Source organism: Parus major, chromosome 3, assembly GCF_001522545.3.
Source record: "Parus major isolate Abel chromosome 3, Parus_major1.1, whole genome shotgun sequence".
Lineage (NCBI taxonomy): Eukaryota > Metazoa > Chordata > Aves > Passeriformes > Paridae > Parus > Parus major.
The window spans coordinates 77533978-77550648 of record NC_031770.1 but is presented as its reverse complement, the minus strand read 5'-3'; the positions used below and the strand labels follow the sequence as shown (position 1 = coordinate 77550648).

General features: G+C 36.6%; 1 protein-coding gene across 3 annotated transcripts in view; it reads right to left on the bottom strand.

Annotated features, from left to right (window-relative positions):
- Window positions 1-16671, bottom strand: part of RNGTT (RNA guanylyltransferase and 5'-phosphatase) — a 169723-nt gene that overhangs the window by 57605 nt on the left and 95447 nt on the right. For all 3 annotated transcript variants that reach the window (XM_015621378.3, XM_015621377.3, XM_015621379.3), the window contains one exon: window positions 5611-5711. In XM_015621378.3, coding sequence (XP_015476864.1) covers window positions 5611-5711 — 101 coding nt within the window. The remainder of the gene's footprint in view (window positions 1-5610; window positions 5712-16671) is intronic.

The window sequence follows — 16671 nt, the reverse complement described above, 5'->3', positions numbered from 1 at the left end:
AGAATATCACAGCCATTTTGAACCAATTGCAGCTCTTCTTCTCCCCCAGTCCTTTTAGCTTATACAACAAAAAGGAAAACACCACTTCTAAAACAAAAAAGATAAAATATCCCCTTGCCTGTAGTCATGGTATCTATATCTGGTTGTTGATTTGTAATTTCCAGTGGATCCAAGGATATCCCTACTATCCTTGAATGTATTGTATTTTATCCCACATTTTTTATTACTTGGCAATGTCCAAGCTAAACAGAACTTTGCCTAAACAGTTTTTGGGGTTTTCCCCATATGGTCTAGTTAATCATGGATACAATAAAAAAAAATGCAAACTTAACACTAATAAATTGTTCATGTCTACTTCAGATTACTAATTTTTTTTAGAGGAGTACGTCTTCAAAGATGAGTAAAATCCTTGATGTTTTCTAGCACTTCAAGGTACTAGATAAAATTTATATTATACTGTGATTTGAAATGGTATCAAATTGACCCAGTAAGATATTCATTCAAAGCAAATAAAGCCAAAAATTTGCTTGTAATTTGATTTTAGCAGTCTGATACAGATAAAATTAAGGGATTTTCACAGGCTAATTAAAAATCTGTAAAAGGAAGCATAGACATTTAAGAAATTCTGGTTATGGAAGCTACCAGAAATATGGTACTATGTGACATTTTCAGTTGATATTTGTGACATTTAAATAAGACTCAGAGTTAGTTTGGGGTTTTTTGGTTTTTTAAGAAATATTTATACAGTCAGACATTTTGAGAAAAAGCATCTCTACTACTGAAAAGCAGTAGTCTCCCTGCAACTTAAGTGAGAATCTGCACACAGCAAATAAATATCCTTCACATACTCTACTGATAAGATTACTTAGCTTGCAGGTCATTGGGAAAAGCAGCTAATGTGCTTAAGACTCTCTTATTTTATTTTTTTCTGAGTATCATCATAATTTAGGAAAAAACAAGGTATACATGAGACCACTGTTGTAATGTAATGTTAGGGCTTTTCAGTTCAACTGCTATGTTTCACAAGAGACAAACAACGATGTACTCTCTTGTTTAACTGATTGAATGAGTTGCTGGTTGTTATTGCAGGGGTTTTGTATTCAGGGGTTTTGGAGGTTGTTTTTTTAACTAAGACTAACTATACTGATGAAATGAGAAGAGATTGAGAGAGAGCACAAGTTGAAATTCTTTCAAACACAACACAAAGAGAGTTAATCTAACCATCATCCTGATGCTTGGAAAGGCTGGACTATGATAATACACAGGGGACAATTACCAAGGCTCAGCTGATAAGATGTAACTCACTAAGGTGCAATAATGCAATTTCTTTCAAATATGTGCACTGAACAGGAGTGTCAGTATTAGGTCACTGAGGTTACAGAAACCCTGCCCTTCTTTGGGATGCAGTAGTATTTTTTTCTATATGTTTATTCTTTGTTGTGCAGTCTTCATCTTTATCAGGCTTATTCTCAAAGTACTTCACAGATCTTAAGACCAATCTTTTTAATTCAATGAGAAAACTCCCTCCAATATCAAGAGTGAAATAACTAAAGCCCAGATAAAAGCAATTGGTCATTCATCCGTAACAGGACTACATCTGGGGTGAAACAGAAGCTATTTTGCAGTTAACATTTCTATTCCAAACTGATCTATAGATGGAAATGCTCAACTCAAAACACAGGGGAATTAACATAGATGGAAAATAATCACGCTGACTAAAATCTGGCAAACTCCCCAGAGGTAACGCCTTTATTCAGATGAAAAATGCACAAGATTGTTTACAATTGTTCAGGATCTCAATTACATATGCTATCTAAAAGACATGTCCAACAGCTGACAGAACTCTAATCTCATGCTACTGAATAAATAATGCTCCTATACACTGTTTTTTTTCCACTATTTGAGTGAGTAGGGGAACTATAAATGCAAGAGCTGTTTGTAGCCTTGAGATTTGGTTCAGTTTGTAACACTACTGCCCAGGCTGTAAACTGTGGTAAGATCACACACAATTGCAGCACAGGTTTAGTTATGTCCTTATTTCAAGATTTGAAGATGAGCTTGTAAATCAGAACAGAGGACTTGGAAATTACAGACAATACCTGCTCACATTGTTTCAAGCTGTTATGTATTTGAGATCAATACTTTCACTTGGGCTCCTTATTTGTCTGTAAGAGATCAATACAAAGGCATACCTTCTACTTCTGTAAATTTTGTTTGCCTATCTGTGCCAAAACAACATGCACCTTCTGTAAATTCTGTAACAGTACTTCAGCCACATCTGTAGTATTTTGCTGCCAAGTGCCCAACAGATTCACTGGCTGAATGGCAGATCCCAGGGGGTCGGGATCAGTGCCACAGGGTCTAGTTGGAGTCCTGTCACTAGTGGTGTGACACCACCCTGGGAGGTTCAGTAGTGAGCCCAATATTGTTTAACTTGTTCCTCCATGACTTGGATGGAGGGACAGAGGTCTCCTCAGCAAGTTCACTGATGACACAAAGCTGGAGGAGTGGCTGATACCCCAGAGGGCTCTGCAGCCCTTCAGAAGGACCTCAGCTGGCTGGAGAGAGGGGCAGAGAAGAACCTTCTGAAATTCATCAAAGGCAAATGCACACAGTCCTGCACATGGGGAGGAATAACCCCATGTGCCACTAGAGGCTGGGGGCTCATCTGCTGGAAAGCAGCTCTGCAGAGAAGGACTTGGGGCTTCTGCTGGAGTACAAGCTGTCCCTGAGCCAGCAGTGCCCTTGTGGCCAAGAAGGCCAATGGTATCCTGGGGTGCATTAGGAGAAGCATTGCCAGTAGGTCAGGGGAGGTAATCCTGCCTGTCTGCTCAGCCCTGCTGAGGCACATCTGGAGTGCTGCAGCCAGTTCTGGGCTCCTCAGTACAAGAGAGACCTGAAGCTCCTGGAGCAGGTCTGGTGGAGGGCATCAAGCATGACTGAGAGACTGGAGCATCTCTCTTACAAGGAAAGGCTGAGGGAGCTGGGCCTGTTCAGCCTCGAGAAGAGAAGACTGAGAGTGGACCTCATCATTATCTATAGGTATCTGAAGGAGGGTGACAAGAGGATGGGGCCACTTGACACCACTTCTTCTTGGTGGTGTCAAGCAATAGGACAAGAGACAATGGGCAGAAATTGATGCACAGGAAGTTCCACCTGAACAAGAGGAAGAACTTCTTTATTGTGTGAGCAACTAAGCACTGGAATAGATTGCCCAGAAAGATTGTGGAGTCTCCTTCACTGGACATATTCAAGAACCATCTGGGTGCAATCCTGTGCCATGAGCTCTAGGGTGACTACCTGAGCAGGGAGGCTGGACCAGATGACCAACCCACCATGGCTCCCTCCCACCCCTACCCATTCTGCAATGCTGTAATTCCAATTTGGATTAGTGAAGAAGAAAATTTTCTTTACCTAAATAGTTGAAACCAGTATCAATGTTTGCTTTTAATCTCAGTGTGGTGGGAGGAGGTAGGAAGACCAATGTTGTCACATCAGAACTGTAGTAGAAAGACACTCAATTCATCAAATCAAACTGAATTTTTGTTAGTGCTCAGAACTCAGGAACTGTCTTTATATAGTCTGAAGTTAAAGATGCATCTTTTAAAACTATGGTCAACAATTTAAAGACCTGTTTTATTCTGAAGTTTCTTCAAATTACTTTAGATGTTACCCAAAGTAACAACTGAAGAAGAGAAACCTGGAGTATTTCATTCACAGTTTGTGTTTCACTAAGCAGAAGGTACTGTTTCAAAGGACATTATTTAAAATAAATACCTCTCTCCCAAGAGTGCTAAATTATTATTTTCTGCCCCATACTTCATTAAATTTTTTGTTGGATGAATGTACTTACATTACTAGTAGCAGTCAACTGTCATGTGTGATGGAGTAAAACCTGCCTGGAACAACCGTACTTTATTTATGAAATATCAGATTTCTAGGATTTTCTATATGCTTGTGAGAGCAGCATAAACACTGACATAATTATTATTTACAGAGTAATTTGGGTAGTTATTTCCATAATATAAGAACTGCTCTCATTTTCACATAGCTGAAATATGATAGAACTTTTCTAAACATTAGTAAGTTATTCTTATTCTACAATGGATTAGCCATTCTTTAATAACTTGTTATTAACTGCTACTAACTTTTTAGAAATAGCTTTTTTGCTGGCTCGTATTTTATAACCTTTTCATGTTCCAATCAAATAATCTATGATGTAATAGATTAAACATTACACAACAGCACTGACAGTTTTCTATTTGAAATCAGAGATAACTAATCAACCAATACTCCTTTATTAATGTGAAATGAAAAATGTTTTGCATTTTGTTTCTGAATCACAAGCAAGTACTGTATATATGTGTAAATTCCAGCAGAAGTCATAAGAATACTCTATAAAAATAAAAATAACCTTCCTATCAAATAATGGCCAATTTTTAAAAGAACTTTTACATAAATCTTTCATATTACATTATTCTGTGACTTAAATAAATTGCAGACAAACATAAAATGTTGTAGTGAGCTGATTATCTGAAGTAAAATGAAGTATTTCTGTGTATTCTTTGAAATAGTTGTATTGTTACTGAAGACTTACTATTGCATTTTCAAACACAAGAATTTGAACAGATAATTCTGACCTCATGAAACACTGAGAACTTTTTTATACTTGGAGTATATTTTGCTCAAAAAACCCATATCCTTAAGATTCTCTCTATTCACCAAATGTTTTCATTAATGTGACATACAGATGTCTAAAAGTTAAATGGGCCATTATTCAGTACTCTGGAATATGCAAGCAATATCTGAATTAATTCTTTAATCATACTGAGTTGCCAGTGGCACCAAGAAAAAGAAAAGTTAAATGTCAGTATTTCACACTGTCAATTGAAATGAGTCCCAGATGTTAAAACACTAAGCAACCTAAACATCATTAATTTCATTTTAAACAAAATCTTTTACAAAGAAAGCTTAATCTAGTGATTCAGTCTTTCTCTTCCCCTCCCCCAGCACAACTAAACATGGAAATAACCCCTATTTAATATGTGCAGTAACTGAACTATTCAAATAGTACACAGGACCAATGTAAAGATTTTCATGATTTCTGCCATTAAAACTCACTGGATTTAATTAAGATTTTAATGGTTTTAAAGACAATACCAAAGAATGCCTAACAAGTAAAAATGTCAGGCTTTGTTTTTCTCTAGGAAAACCAGTATTGCTTGTCATTGTTCACAATTCTAAAGTAGAAGAAAGCTTTGGTTGTTATCATTTTGTCTAAAATCAATGAAAAACAGTTTTAGGAATTTAAGCTAATACAGCCTGCCTACTCTCAAAAACATACAGGCTACTGCAAAATCCAAAGGGGACTTTTCTTCAGAAATCTGAAGAAACTTAATTTAAGGATGAGTAAATTCACAATATAAACATCTGCCATTGTTTTCAGTACAACACTAATTATAACAGTTGCTTATATTTTGAATGAGCAAGTTCTAGAGAACATAGATAGACTTAGCCCCAGGAATTGTCAAGAAATATCAGAGGAGAGATTAACTGTTAAGGGACATTCAAATGAGACTTACAGATTTAAAAAGGGAAGTGATTACATACCCCTCTCCACCAGTTCTTGTTATCTTTAGACGAAAATCAACTGAGTTCAGGCTGGGTGGCTTCCATTTCAAAATATCATCACATCGACCAGGCTTGTATTTCTGAAGTAAATTAAAATGCAGTTTAATTATGCTCATTGGTTTTCACTAGTTTTAAAAGTAACAATTCAGCCTTTCAGACTCTATTAGCTGTCTCTAATGAATTACAACAGTTAGTGACTGAAACAATGAATACCATTACCATGGAGGTAGTCGTGCTTCACTACTTTATTTGTTTCTGCCTTTTAAAACTGCTTAGCACTGTAGCTCTGCCATTGCATATAATAAAAAGCTGAGAATGGAAATAAAAATTAGCATACTTCATTATCTCTCTCTGGCTAATGAAAAATTTCAAGAAAGAAAATAAGACAGCACAGAAAGAAACAAAAACACTCATAGGACATACAGAAAAGACACATTTGAAGTAATCTCAACATTTTGGAACTATTTCATGAACAATATTTTTGTTATCCATGCTGTTGGCTGACAAAACATGAAAAAGGCAGAAGCCACCATACTGCCAGCTCTCATAAAGGCTCATCAGGAACATGTTCTTTCATAGCAAAGGAATTTAAGTTATGTAAAGATTAAAGAATATCATGATACACCAGAACATATATGAGAGCGCATCTCTTGCTAAAAAGAAAGGGTACACATTAGAACCACAAGCTGAAAGGAACAATTTTCTCTTAAATTAGAGCTTTAGTTTCTCATTGTCTCTGCTATCATCTGCTGCCATTTTGTTCATCTTCAGCTATCAGTAAGAGGTAACTTGTTGACACCTTCTTTACAGAATTTCTTTCATGACAATAGAGAGCATAATGAATAGGGCAAAAGTAAAATAATTTTCAGATGTATAGAATGAGAAATTCTACTTCTTTATTTATATACAGTGAGAAAATTTATGCAATTCTGTATGAAAAATAAAAGTAACCATAAACATCCACTGTCTTTTGGTAACAGAACAGTCATCAGCATCACACTGCCCTCATGCTGTGTAAAATATTTTCAAAATACAGACTTTACTGATGATAAAACAGTTTTAGATCTAAAATGACAAAAGCAGAAGAATTTTCTGTTTTCTGATGGAAGAACGTAAAGTTACTCTTTCAAAAAATAAACGCACTGTGTCTTACTTATCATTTCTTGATGAAAAGATGGTCTCTTCATTAATTCTTAATGATGCAAAAAAGATGGACCAACCCCTCTAAGCCACAGCACTGAAATTCTGAGAAAAACTACATCTGATGCATATAAAAACCTTCCTCACTAGAGCTCTTGTATCCTGACTCTGACAACAGCCAACAGCATGTGCTCAGGGGAGATGAAAAGCAAGGCAATTATATATGATATTTTCTACTACTACTCTTTGAGACACTATCCATGTTGAAGCTCAGAGACTTCCTGATGTGGATGTGATTCAAATGTGATTCCTACATATTTAGTTATTTTCAGTTTCTCTGCATGAGCTCATATAGCCCCCAGTAAGACCATGTAAACCTTCATCAGCTGTAAAAGCCTGTGGCACAACCTTTTCATGCACAGCCTGATTACCTTGCAGTAATAAAACCACTACCTTTTGTTTATTTTGAACAAGTTTTTGTTGTTTTTGAAGACTTGCACTTCCCAGGGATCGTACTAAGACAGATTGCTTAACAATCAAAAACCCCATTGTTTCCATGGACTCATAGTTTCATCTGCCTCTATGTGCATAGAAATGCACTCAGCTCAGAGGGTATAATTTAACATGATAGTTACAAATTTTTTATCCACTTATATTACTCTGCATTTGTCTACATAAAAGTTTATGCACTTTTTATCACTCAGCCACCCAGTCTTGTAAGAGCTTACTTATAATTCTCCACAATTAGGACCAGCCCTTGCTGATCCATCACGAAAGCGTCACTGAATGGTTCATCCAATTTTCGTACTTGCTTACATGCAGTACAGGTGGCTCCCTTCCCCAGGGAGGACTGAATAGCCCCCCATCCCTTCACTCCTACTTTATAACCAATTAGATATCTGTGCAAGAGCCTTTTAAGTCTCACATTACTTTAGTTTCTTCAAGAAAATTTTGACAAGAGGCTTTCTGGAAATCTTACAAAGAAAAACCTCACAATCCTTACTTAAACGGTTTTTGTTGAAGAGGCATAACCTTCCTTCCAAAAATGTATGTAATTTTCACCAACTACATAAATCATGTTCACCCAGATACCAACTACAATATTCATTTTTGTCTCTACTCCTTTGTCCAGTCCAGATACCAAGCTTACAGAACTTATTTCCTTCCTGATCTTCCATGGCACCTGTCCCCACCTTTGTTTTTTTTTAAATTGGTAATGTATTTTCTACCTTACATGCTTAGGTACTAATGTAGATTTTTCACATAGGATCTACTATCCAGTTTTTTCAAAGTCTTTTTCCTAGACTGACAAGTTATATCTTCCTAAAAGTTAGTAGGAAACCAACTTCACAACAAACAGGAACAACTATTCCAGGATCAGTAATGAAAAGCAATGTTTTGACAGAATATATCTGCATATCTGCAATTACACTGCGGGATCCACAATTTTCACTTGAGTTTAAAATTAACTGCTTGGCTTACTTGAAGGGAATGGGGGAGCATTTATTCATTAAGATGGAGTTATTTTCTTTAAGAACCAGCATAGTGTGAGACAAACCTCAGATTTTATTCTAAACATTTTATTCTATCAATAAAAAAATTATCTCTAGCACACCTCAAGTCAGTCAAAGATATCTCCCTTAGAAATCAATTACAATAACTACACCCTTTTGACTATTACATTTAGTTTTGACTGCTGTCAAACAACAGCCTTCTCATTCCACAGCAATTTGTTAACACCAAACACTTGGTAAAGGTAACAGGTAAATGACAGATTTTCTTTCAGAAACAGTCACAAAGCCTTAGGTAAGCCATCAGAATTCAATGCTCATACAAGGAATAATTTATACAGCTCCTCCCTGGCCTCCCCCAATTTCTTCTGTTACCATGAAATAGAGAAATTCACAGAAGTCTGGCTCAAAAGGAGAATTGATTCAAAGGCCATATTAATAATCCCTAAGAAAGAGATTAATTTTTAACAGGTGAGTCCACACACACAAGACAGCACTAGTAAGTTATTGAGTTTGAATGCTAAGTCCTAAATCAATTTCTTTAAACATGAGGTGAAGCCAAACAAGAATTCTGCTTTTTAAATATATGGAAACTTCACCTTAGATGAATCACTGCATACTGCAGACCTGTTCTGCGTGAAGTTACTCTTTATTTTAATTCCAAACCAAAATGTGAAGCAATCTGTTTGAGATCAAACTACACCCTAGCATTTTAAATATAGCATTCATAGCAATGATATCCTCATCACCACTCCCCAACAAATATCTGTGTACACGACTACTTCTAAAACATACCAGATCCCCTGTCATCTCAAATACAAAGTTCATGCTTCAATCTGAAACCTGTCAACCTAGTCTAAGCACAAAAATTAAAACTCCACACCAAAAAGGTATATTGACAAATCAGAAACCATATCAAATGGCTTTAAAGGACTGGACAAGGTGGCCTCCTGAAGTCCCTTCCAATCTAAATTATTCTACAAAACAGTGTCTCTCTTTGCTAGCTTGTTCTTTTAGCAGCCGTTTTGGGTGCATTTCAGTTCACAAAAACAATGAACGTTCAAAATAAATGCGCCACTTGTTCCTATTTACTGTACTTTAGTTGAGATAGCTGGGCAGCTCTGGTGCACAATGGAACTAGGTTCCATCAATGTAAAACCAAATTTGAAGATTCCCTTCATGGACACACCTAATGCCCTTCACACCAAAGTACAGATACTGGAGGCCAAGGCAAAGGCTATTCCATTGCATTGCTACCTTGCACCTATGGAGCACAAACAAACCTGAGCTGTGAAGATATCCTGCAACATCCTGAACTGCTGCTTCAAAAAATAAGGGTATCAGTGCCTTCAGTTGGCTATGAACCCTAAGCTCTCCAATTTTATATTTTTTTACTCCTTTTTACATTCATTCACCATCTACCCAACATTTCTTCTATCTTTTCAGTAGTAGTAGTAGTCTTTGTATAAATGCCCTATGTTCTGTGGCCATTCTCTCCTGGCAAAACCTCAGACCCTTACTTTCAAGAAGAGGATGAAGATCAGGGACAACACATGTGTCTGAAGTAGCATCGCAAATGTGCCCCTACTATGGGGATCTTGCACTTTAGGCAAGAATACAATAATGACCCTAAAACTCAGGTGCACATCCAACGCCCTGGGATGCAGAATCTTCACTGAAGACAGCTCAACAGAAAGCACATCCTCCAGCATTCCTCTTAGGCTGCTAAACTCATTGATTTCTCACCTCAGGCTCAATTCCACAGGCTCAAGTGGGTCTAGTCAAACCACTATGAGGGTTTTGTTAGAACTATTTTAGCACTGCAGAACACAGTAACAGGTTGCTGGTCATGTTGAACCTTAATCCCCTGTGCTGTCCCAGAGCAATAAGTCTAGTTCCCCTCTTCTTCCACAGCTGCCCAAAGAGGGGGCCATTATTTTCTTGTCTCCCATCAGATCAAGAAAAAGGCTGGCCCTCAAAGCCTCAGGTTCTGTTATCTTAACTCTTGCTGACAAAACTTTTCTTGTCAACTGAAGGTTCGTGATTTGCCTAAAGCTGTATGTCAGCATTTGCATTCAATGGATGGCGCAGCAGACAGCTGAAAGCCTAGACAGTGGAGATATCAGAGGCCCAAAAGGATGATAAAATTGAACTCCAAATAGCAGCTTCCACATGGGATAAACGTTTCTGCTTAGTATTTTGTAGGAGGAAGAGCAGGGTTAGTTTCTGGGACCGCATTCTGGGCAGGCAGTCTGGGGTGTGGGGTGGTGTTGACTCACGATGAAGACACCCACCTTGAAGACTGAATGACTTCAGCCTAAAGTCTAGACAAAACAAACAGTTTCTCCTAGTGACTGAAAAGGAAGAGGTGGTGGGATGATCAAGAGAGAAGTTCGTGTCTCATCAAGAAAAGGAAAAGAAGGTTTCCTTTACAAGGGTGGATGTCTCACTATCCTACTAAGTCTAATCAGCCAGCTCTACCTCCCATAACCCTTATTAAATATCATCCTTCTTGCACTTCATGCAAGCAGAAGCTAACACAGGCCACCTTACATTTCCCTTCCTCTATATCTTCTTCCCTTACTCCTTCCAAATGATAGGAAGCCAGAAAATAACCCAGCTCTTTCTTTTCTCCTAAGTGGCACAGAGCTGCTGCATGTCCCCTCTAATTTCTCCTCAGTGAACTGGTCAGTCCTAGCCCTGCAAAGTGTCCAAAGGGCTGCAAAGCTGGCAGCTGCAGGCACACACCAAATTAGAAAGTTAAATAAAGGACACAGAAAACTCAGGGAAGGTTTGTTTGCATTGTAATGTCTGCACAAGAGGTATGGAAGTTTGAGTACCTTTGAAGAGTGACGGCAGAGCAGGTGGGAGGGGATGGGGTTAACCAAGACTGGGAATCTACTGGGGATCTTTTAAAGCATTAAATGTAGTTTGCCACACTGCAAATGATACTAGCATCTAACCACACTGAAAAATGTAATAAAGTGCAATTAAGTATCCTTGACTATAAAATATAAATATTAAATATAAAACTTAAGTACTAAATATAAAACATAACTATGACAAACCTATAATGACAACAAATCTACTCCTCTTACAAAACAGTTGAATGTTTTATCTGAAGAGCCCTACTTAATTCTGAGGCCTCTTAATCCATAGAGCAGCTGCTGGCCTGCCCAATCTAATAGTTTGCATTCAGCTGGGTAAACATAAAGACAGAATAATTACCCAAAATGTGTTATTATTTTCTTGCACTACAGACCCTGGATCATTTTAAAGAACAGAAAGGACTGATTATAATCAATCATTTCAGACTAGACTTTATAAAGAAATGAGCTGAAGACACAGAAGTTGCTAACGTTGTTGACAGATTATGTGAATAAATCACAACAATGGATCAAGAAACCACAAGATCAAAGGCAACCATTGAGTCAATTGTATATTCATAGATTTTTAAGACTGGAAACCATTACAGGGCTCATTGAGTCGTCTCTGTTGCATAAAGGACAGAGAAACTTGAACAACAATATTTATGTCAGGTTTATAACTCCTATTCAAACTACAGTAATATTTATCTCAAGTTTATAATCCCTATTCAAAATACAAAACACCTTTATGAAAAATACGACATAATGAAGAAATCACAACATGTGTCTTGGGCAAGTTACCACAGCTGTTTATTATAGTTGTGCTTAAAAATGCTTATTTCTACACTGAGTCTTGTTAATGCCTTGCTTTAGACTGAAGCCCGGCTCTCCATGTAATTACTTTCCTTTTTAAGATAAAATGAGTAAGTCTGAGTCTCATTGCATGGGTAATTACCTTGTTGGCTAACATACACATCATCATAGTGGAATTTCACAAAAGCCTTTAGAAGACTAGTCAACAGAACTGAACCTACCATTCCAATATTCTTTTCATTGCTTACACATACAGCAGTACACAAAGTATATTTGTAATCTTCTGCATTGCACTGAGAGGTGTTGATAACTAGCTGAAATAATTCTTTTCAGATTCATGCCTTTAGCTGAAACTTAACACACTTAGTCCTGGAAATACAGCCCACATCTGTCTCTGTTCAAGCACCATCACAAGACCAAATGATCCACCTTAGCCCACATGGTTGATTTTTCAGGAAAACAGGTAAGTTTGCTGAAAAAGCTCAAAATATTAACAACGTGACCATAAAAACATATGCAAAACCCCAACACTATCATAAAAAGCCTTCATGGTAATGTACTTCTTTTAACTGTCATAAAAAAAAAAAACAAAAACAAACAAGCAAAAAAAAAAAAGAAAAAACAAACAAAAAAACACCAAAAAATAAAAAATTAAATTGCGACCCTTAGCTCCTTTAAAAACTCTGCCTTTTGTCCCTTCCAGCTTCCCTTCTGAGTTCCAACTCCTTCTGTTCCTCAAATTACCAATAAAAACAATTTACAGTCTCCCCATAGTTCCCACAGACCATCACTGCAATTCCTCACGTATTCTATTTTCTTTGTCTGGGAAAAAGATAAGCAAAAAGGCAATGTGGTACCAGAAGTTTATTGGTCATTGATGGGTAAGTGTGATTAATGCTTGTTCTTCCTGTATATTGAGTAGGACACTGAGAACTGGAAGAAAGGGATATACTAGTCTCATCACAGGTCCACTACACTCCCTGGCTGAAGAGCAGAAAGTCCAACTTTTGTTATTGATGTCAAACAGGTTATTTGAAAAAACTGCTTTGAGAGCAGTGGGATCACCCCTAACTCACAGCCTTGGAGGTGAAGGTAAACAGTGTTGTACACTATGCCATTTATGGTGTTTGGTGGTGATCACTGGTCACCAGCAAACCAGCTTCAGAGATTATCCATCCCACCCACAGGGAAAGCTACTTTGAATGCTGGTGGTCTAGGAGAGAAAAGAGAACAATGTCCAAGAGCAAACGCCTCCAGATTCAAACAACAGGGTGTGTGACTACAAAGACTGATACACAGAAAAAGTGAATAAAATTTGTGCTTTGATCTGAAGTGGGCATTGGAAATAAACACCTGGACAACACTTTCTACTTAGACCAAACATCAGAAAGTAGGAGAAAAATACTATTGTTCATTCTTGCACTAAACCATCATTTGACATAATTTCTGTATAAACTCTGGAAATAGTAAAGCAGACATTTCTTTTAATAAATGTGACTCAACTTTTCCTTTATTTTTAAAGGAAACACAGGAGATGTGATTTGTAAGTACTCCTAAGAGTGATCAGTCTAAGAGAAACTCCTGGACAAACACCTGTCAGTTCTGAAAGGCATTTTCATAGGTGAGACAAAACACAAGAATCTAAACACTGAATGGAAAATATGTAAGAACACAAAATGGCTGCAAATTTCCTGCAGCTCCAAAACAGAATTCAAATGCTTTCCAATTTAACACAGTTTTCATGTGTTGCACCAAACCCTTCATCAAGCACAACCTGTATCTAACCATGGAGAGATGGCCATTATGCCCTAACTAAAAGACGACAAAAAAAACCAGTAAACTAATTCCTTCCATTCAAAAAAACTCTTTTAATGAAAAGAAATTAATAAATACTGCTTTTAATGTTTAGTGTTCTAAATTACTGATTCAAACCACCTGAACCATCAAGCTGCAGTCCTCACTAAACATCAGCTATTTGCTTGGTTCAGTGATTTGATCAAAATAGACACACTGAAGTTCAACAAGTATTTCATCAGCTTGAAAATAAGATTGTTACTGAATTCCAGACATTATACAAAGTAATGTTGTCACACCATTGAAAGCAAATCTGCAAAAGTAACTTTAGAGACCTAAAAACATGGAGAAAAGACAAGTTCCTTGGCTAACCTCAACTAATACAGTATCCATGGTTAAGCCAAAAAGATGATAGAGCCAACTCCAGATAACACAGTTTTAAATAACTCATTACTTGACAATGAAGTCTCCATGCTGCTTTAATTCCATGTAGTCAAACAAATGTGTTAATTCTTCCATTTCTCCACTTTAAAAATCAAAATAAGGAAAAATTCATGTGTTTTTAAGACACAATCACACCTGTATTTCAGAAACTTTCCATTAGAGACTTAAAAAAATTAAGTAGGAATGATGCTTTTTAATGCATTAGGACCAGTTAGCTGTCAATACCTGTTTTGGACCAGCTGTTTGGGAAAATATTATTGTACCACAATTTGTCTTTTATGAAAATGTGACTTGAAGCTATATGAAGTAGAATGAAAACTATTATAATCAAAATTATCTATGAAATATTAAGCTTAACTGTCATACCAGACTAAGAAGCAAAACATGCACCCATTTAATACTGTTAGATTATGTTTTATACCAAGGATTTTAACACTTGAATGCAAATCAGGTTTAGAAGGTTAACCTGCATTGAGAAATTATTTTGTTAATATGTTGATAGAAAATTGCCTTTTCTAAAAGTGCCTCTGATCCTCAAGCTAATGTAATATTTATACTGGACTTCTTTGGTAATTAGCAGGCTAAACGTCTTCTCTTACACTTTAATTTAGCTTTATACCTCCAGCTTCATTAAACATCTTGTTTCACAGCTATACTAATAGCTTTTCTCAATATTCCATTAAGCAAGGAGAAAAATATGAGGACATTTTATTAATAACTAACATCATTTACATATTAATCCTATTAATATTTGATAAATGAAGTTCAGATCACAGCTAAAACTCTATGTTTATAGTAATCAAAATGTAGCAGCCATCTTTTTTTTTTTCCTCCTACCCCAGCTTGTTACTATTACATTACAAACTATATCTGGTTTTGATCATTTCTGGTCTTTCAGAGAATACAATGGTCTGCACCTAGAAACTCCAATACTTGGGTTTGAAACAAAACTGAAAAAGTAAATGGCTTCAAATAATTGGCTAATCCAAAATGGACCAACTGGTGTCTTCCTTTGATTATAAACTCTACTTTTGGCAAATTAAGGTAACTGTTGAAGAGCTACATACTTCTACCTTTGTGACAAATAATTTTCTGACAACAGAATTATAGTGCTCATGGTCAAAGGAATTGGTGATGGTCCATGGTTGCTACTTAAGATATTAGATTTATATTGCTATTGATTATTTTGTAATCTTCTTATTTTTCACTATCATTACAAGACCTTCATTACATACGCGCTATGTAAATCTTCCGAAAAATGAACACAATAATAGAAACACTCAAGATACATCAACTTGTCTTCCATTGCTGTACTTCACTCTATATTTCACTTTGTATCACTAAGTTAAACTGAGATGGCCCCAGCATATAGCAGCAGTGTAAACTGTCACCAGAAACTATTTTATTTACTTCTCCAGATGAAATTTTCTTTCAAATTCAGCTTCAGAACTCATTAATAGCCTTAACCAGAAATTAATATAATGGAAAACTTCATATCCATGTAACTTTTTCTCAGTCATACATTGTTAATTTCTACCTGTCAAGAAACACACACACAGAAAGAAACCCAGAGATAAAAAGCTAAATAGCTTAAAACTGTCCATAAACTGTTGGAAGAACCTAGATAATACAGAAGTACTTCTAGTTCACTTCTTTACTGATCTTTCTTTTCTTTTTCTCTCTTAAAGCAATGCTTATTATTCTTCTCTCTGCCCCAGCAACATAACAAATTTTTGAAAGACTCTTAGGGAGATCATCTTCCTTCTCATCTTGCTTCCACACTTCTACTGTGAAAAAGCCTTGGCTACATGAAGCCAGTAATGTTGGAGAGCACATCAATTTTCATTGTAAAAAGTGATAAGTGTAATTGCTTCAGTGTACCACTTGTTTTTTGAGCCTTACTGTTTCTGTCTCTTTACAAGTTTAAAGTGTTGCACATACCAGCCAAAACCTTCTCTCATTTCTCAAACCCAATGGCATCAATCTCTCTTCACCTTCTGTCCTTTCATTTTAACCACCTCTGTCCTAACTCAAGCTTAAGTGTAGTCATCACTTAAATTTACACCAGAGAAAGAAAGAAGTCAGCCTCTCAGAGGACTTCTTTCTTTGCGGCTAGTTAGTTTGTGATCAAAGGCTCCTAGAAATCCCAAAAAATTGGGTTGGATCAGCAGAAGATATTCAGTGCTTCAAGTCTGATAGCCATAGCATCCTGGTATAACAAAAGAATCTCCATAAATGGAGCAGCAGTGATTTTGGCTGACTCACTACTATAACCTGATTTGGAAGCTGGGTAATTTATCAGTATTAAAGGCCACATTTGCCGAAGCTCCAACCTGTAAATTTAAGACTTCATCATAACATCAGTTTTGTTGACATTTTTACTAAGCTACAATGATAATCAGTATACCAGGAATAACATTTCAGAAAATCCCCTCAGAGACAAGGAAGATTAATGAAAACTACCAAACCTA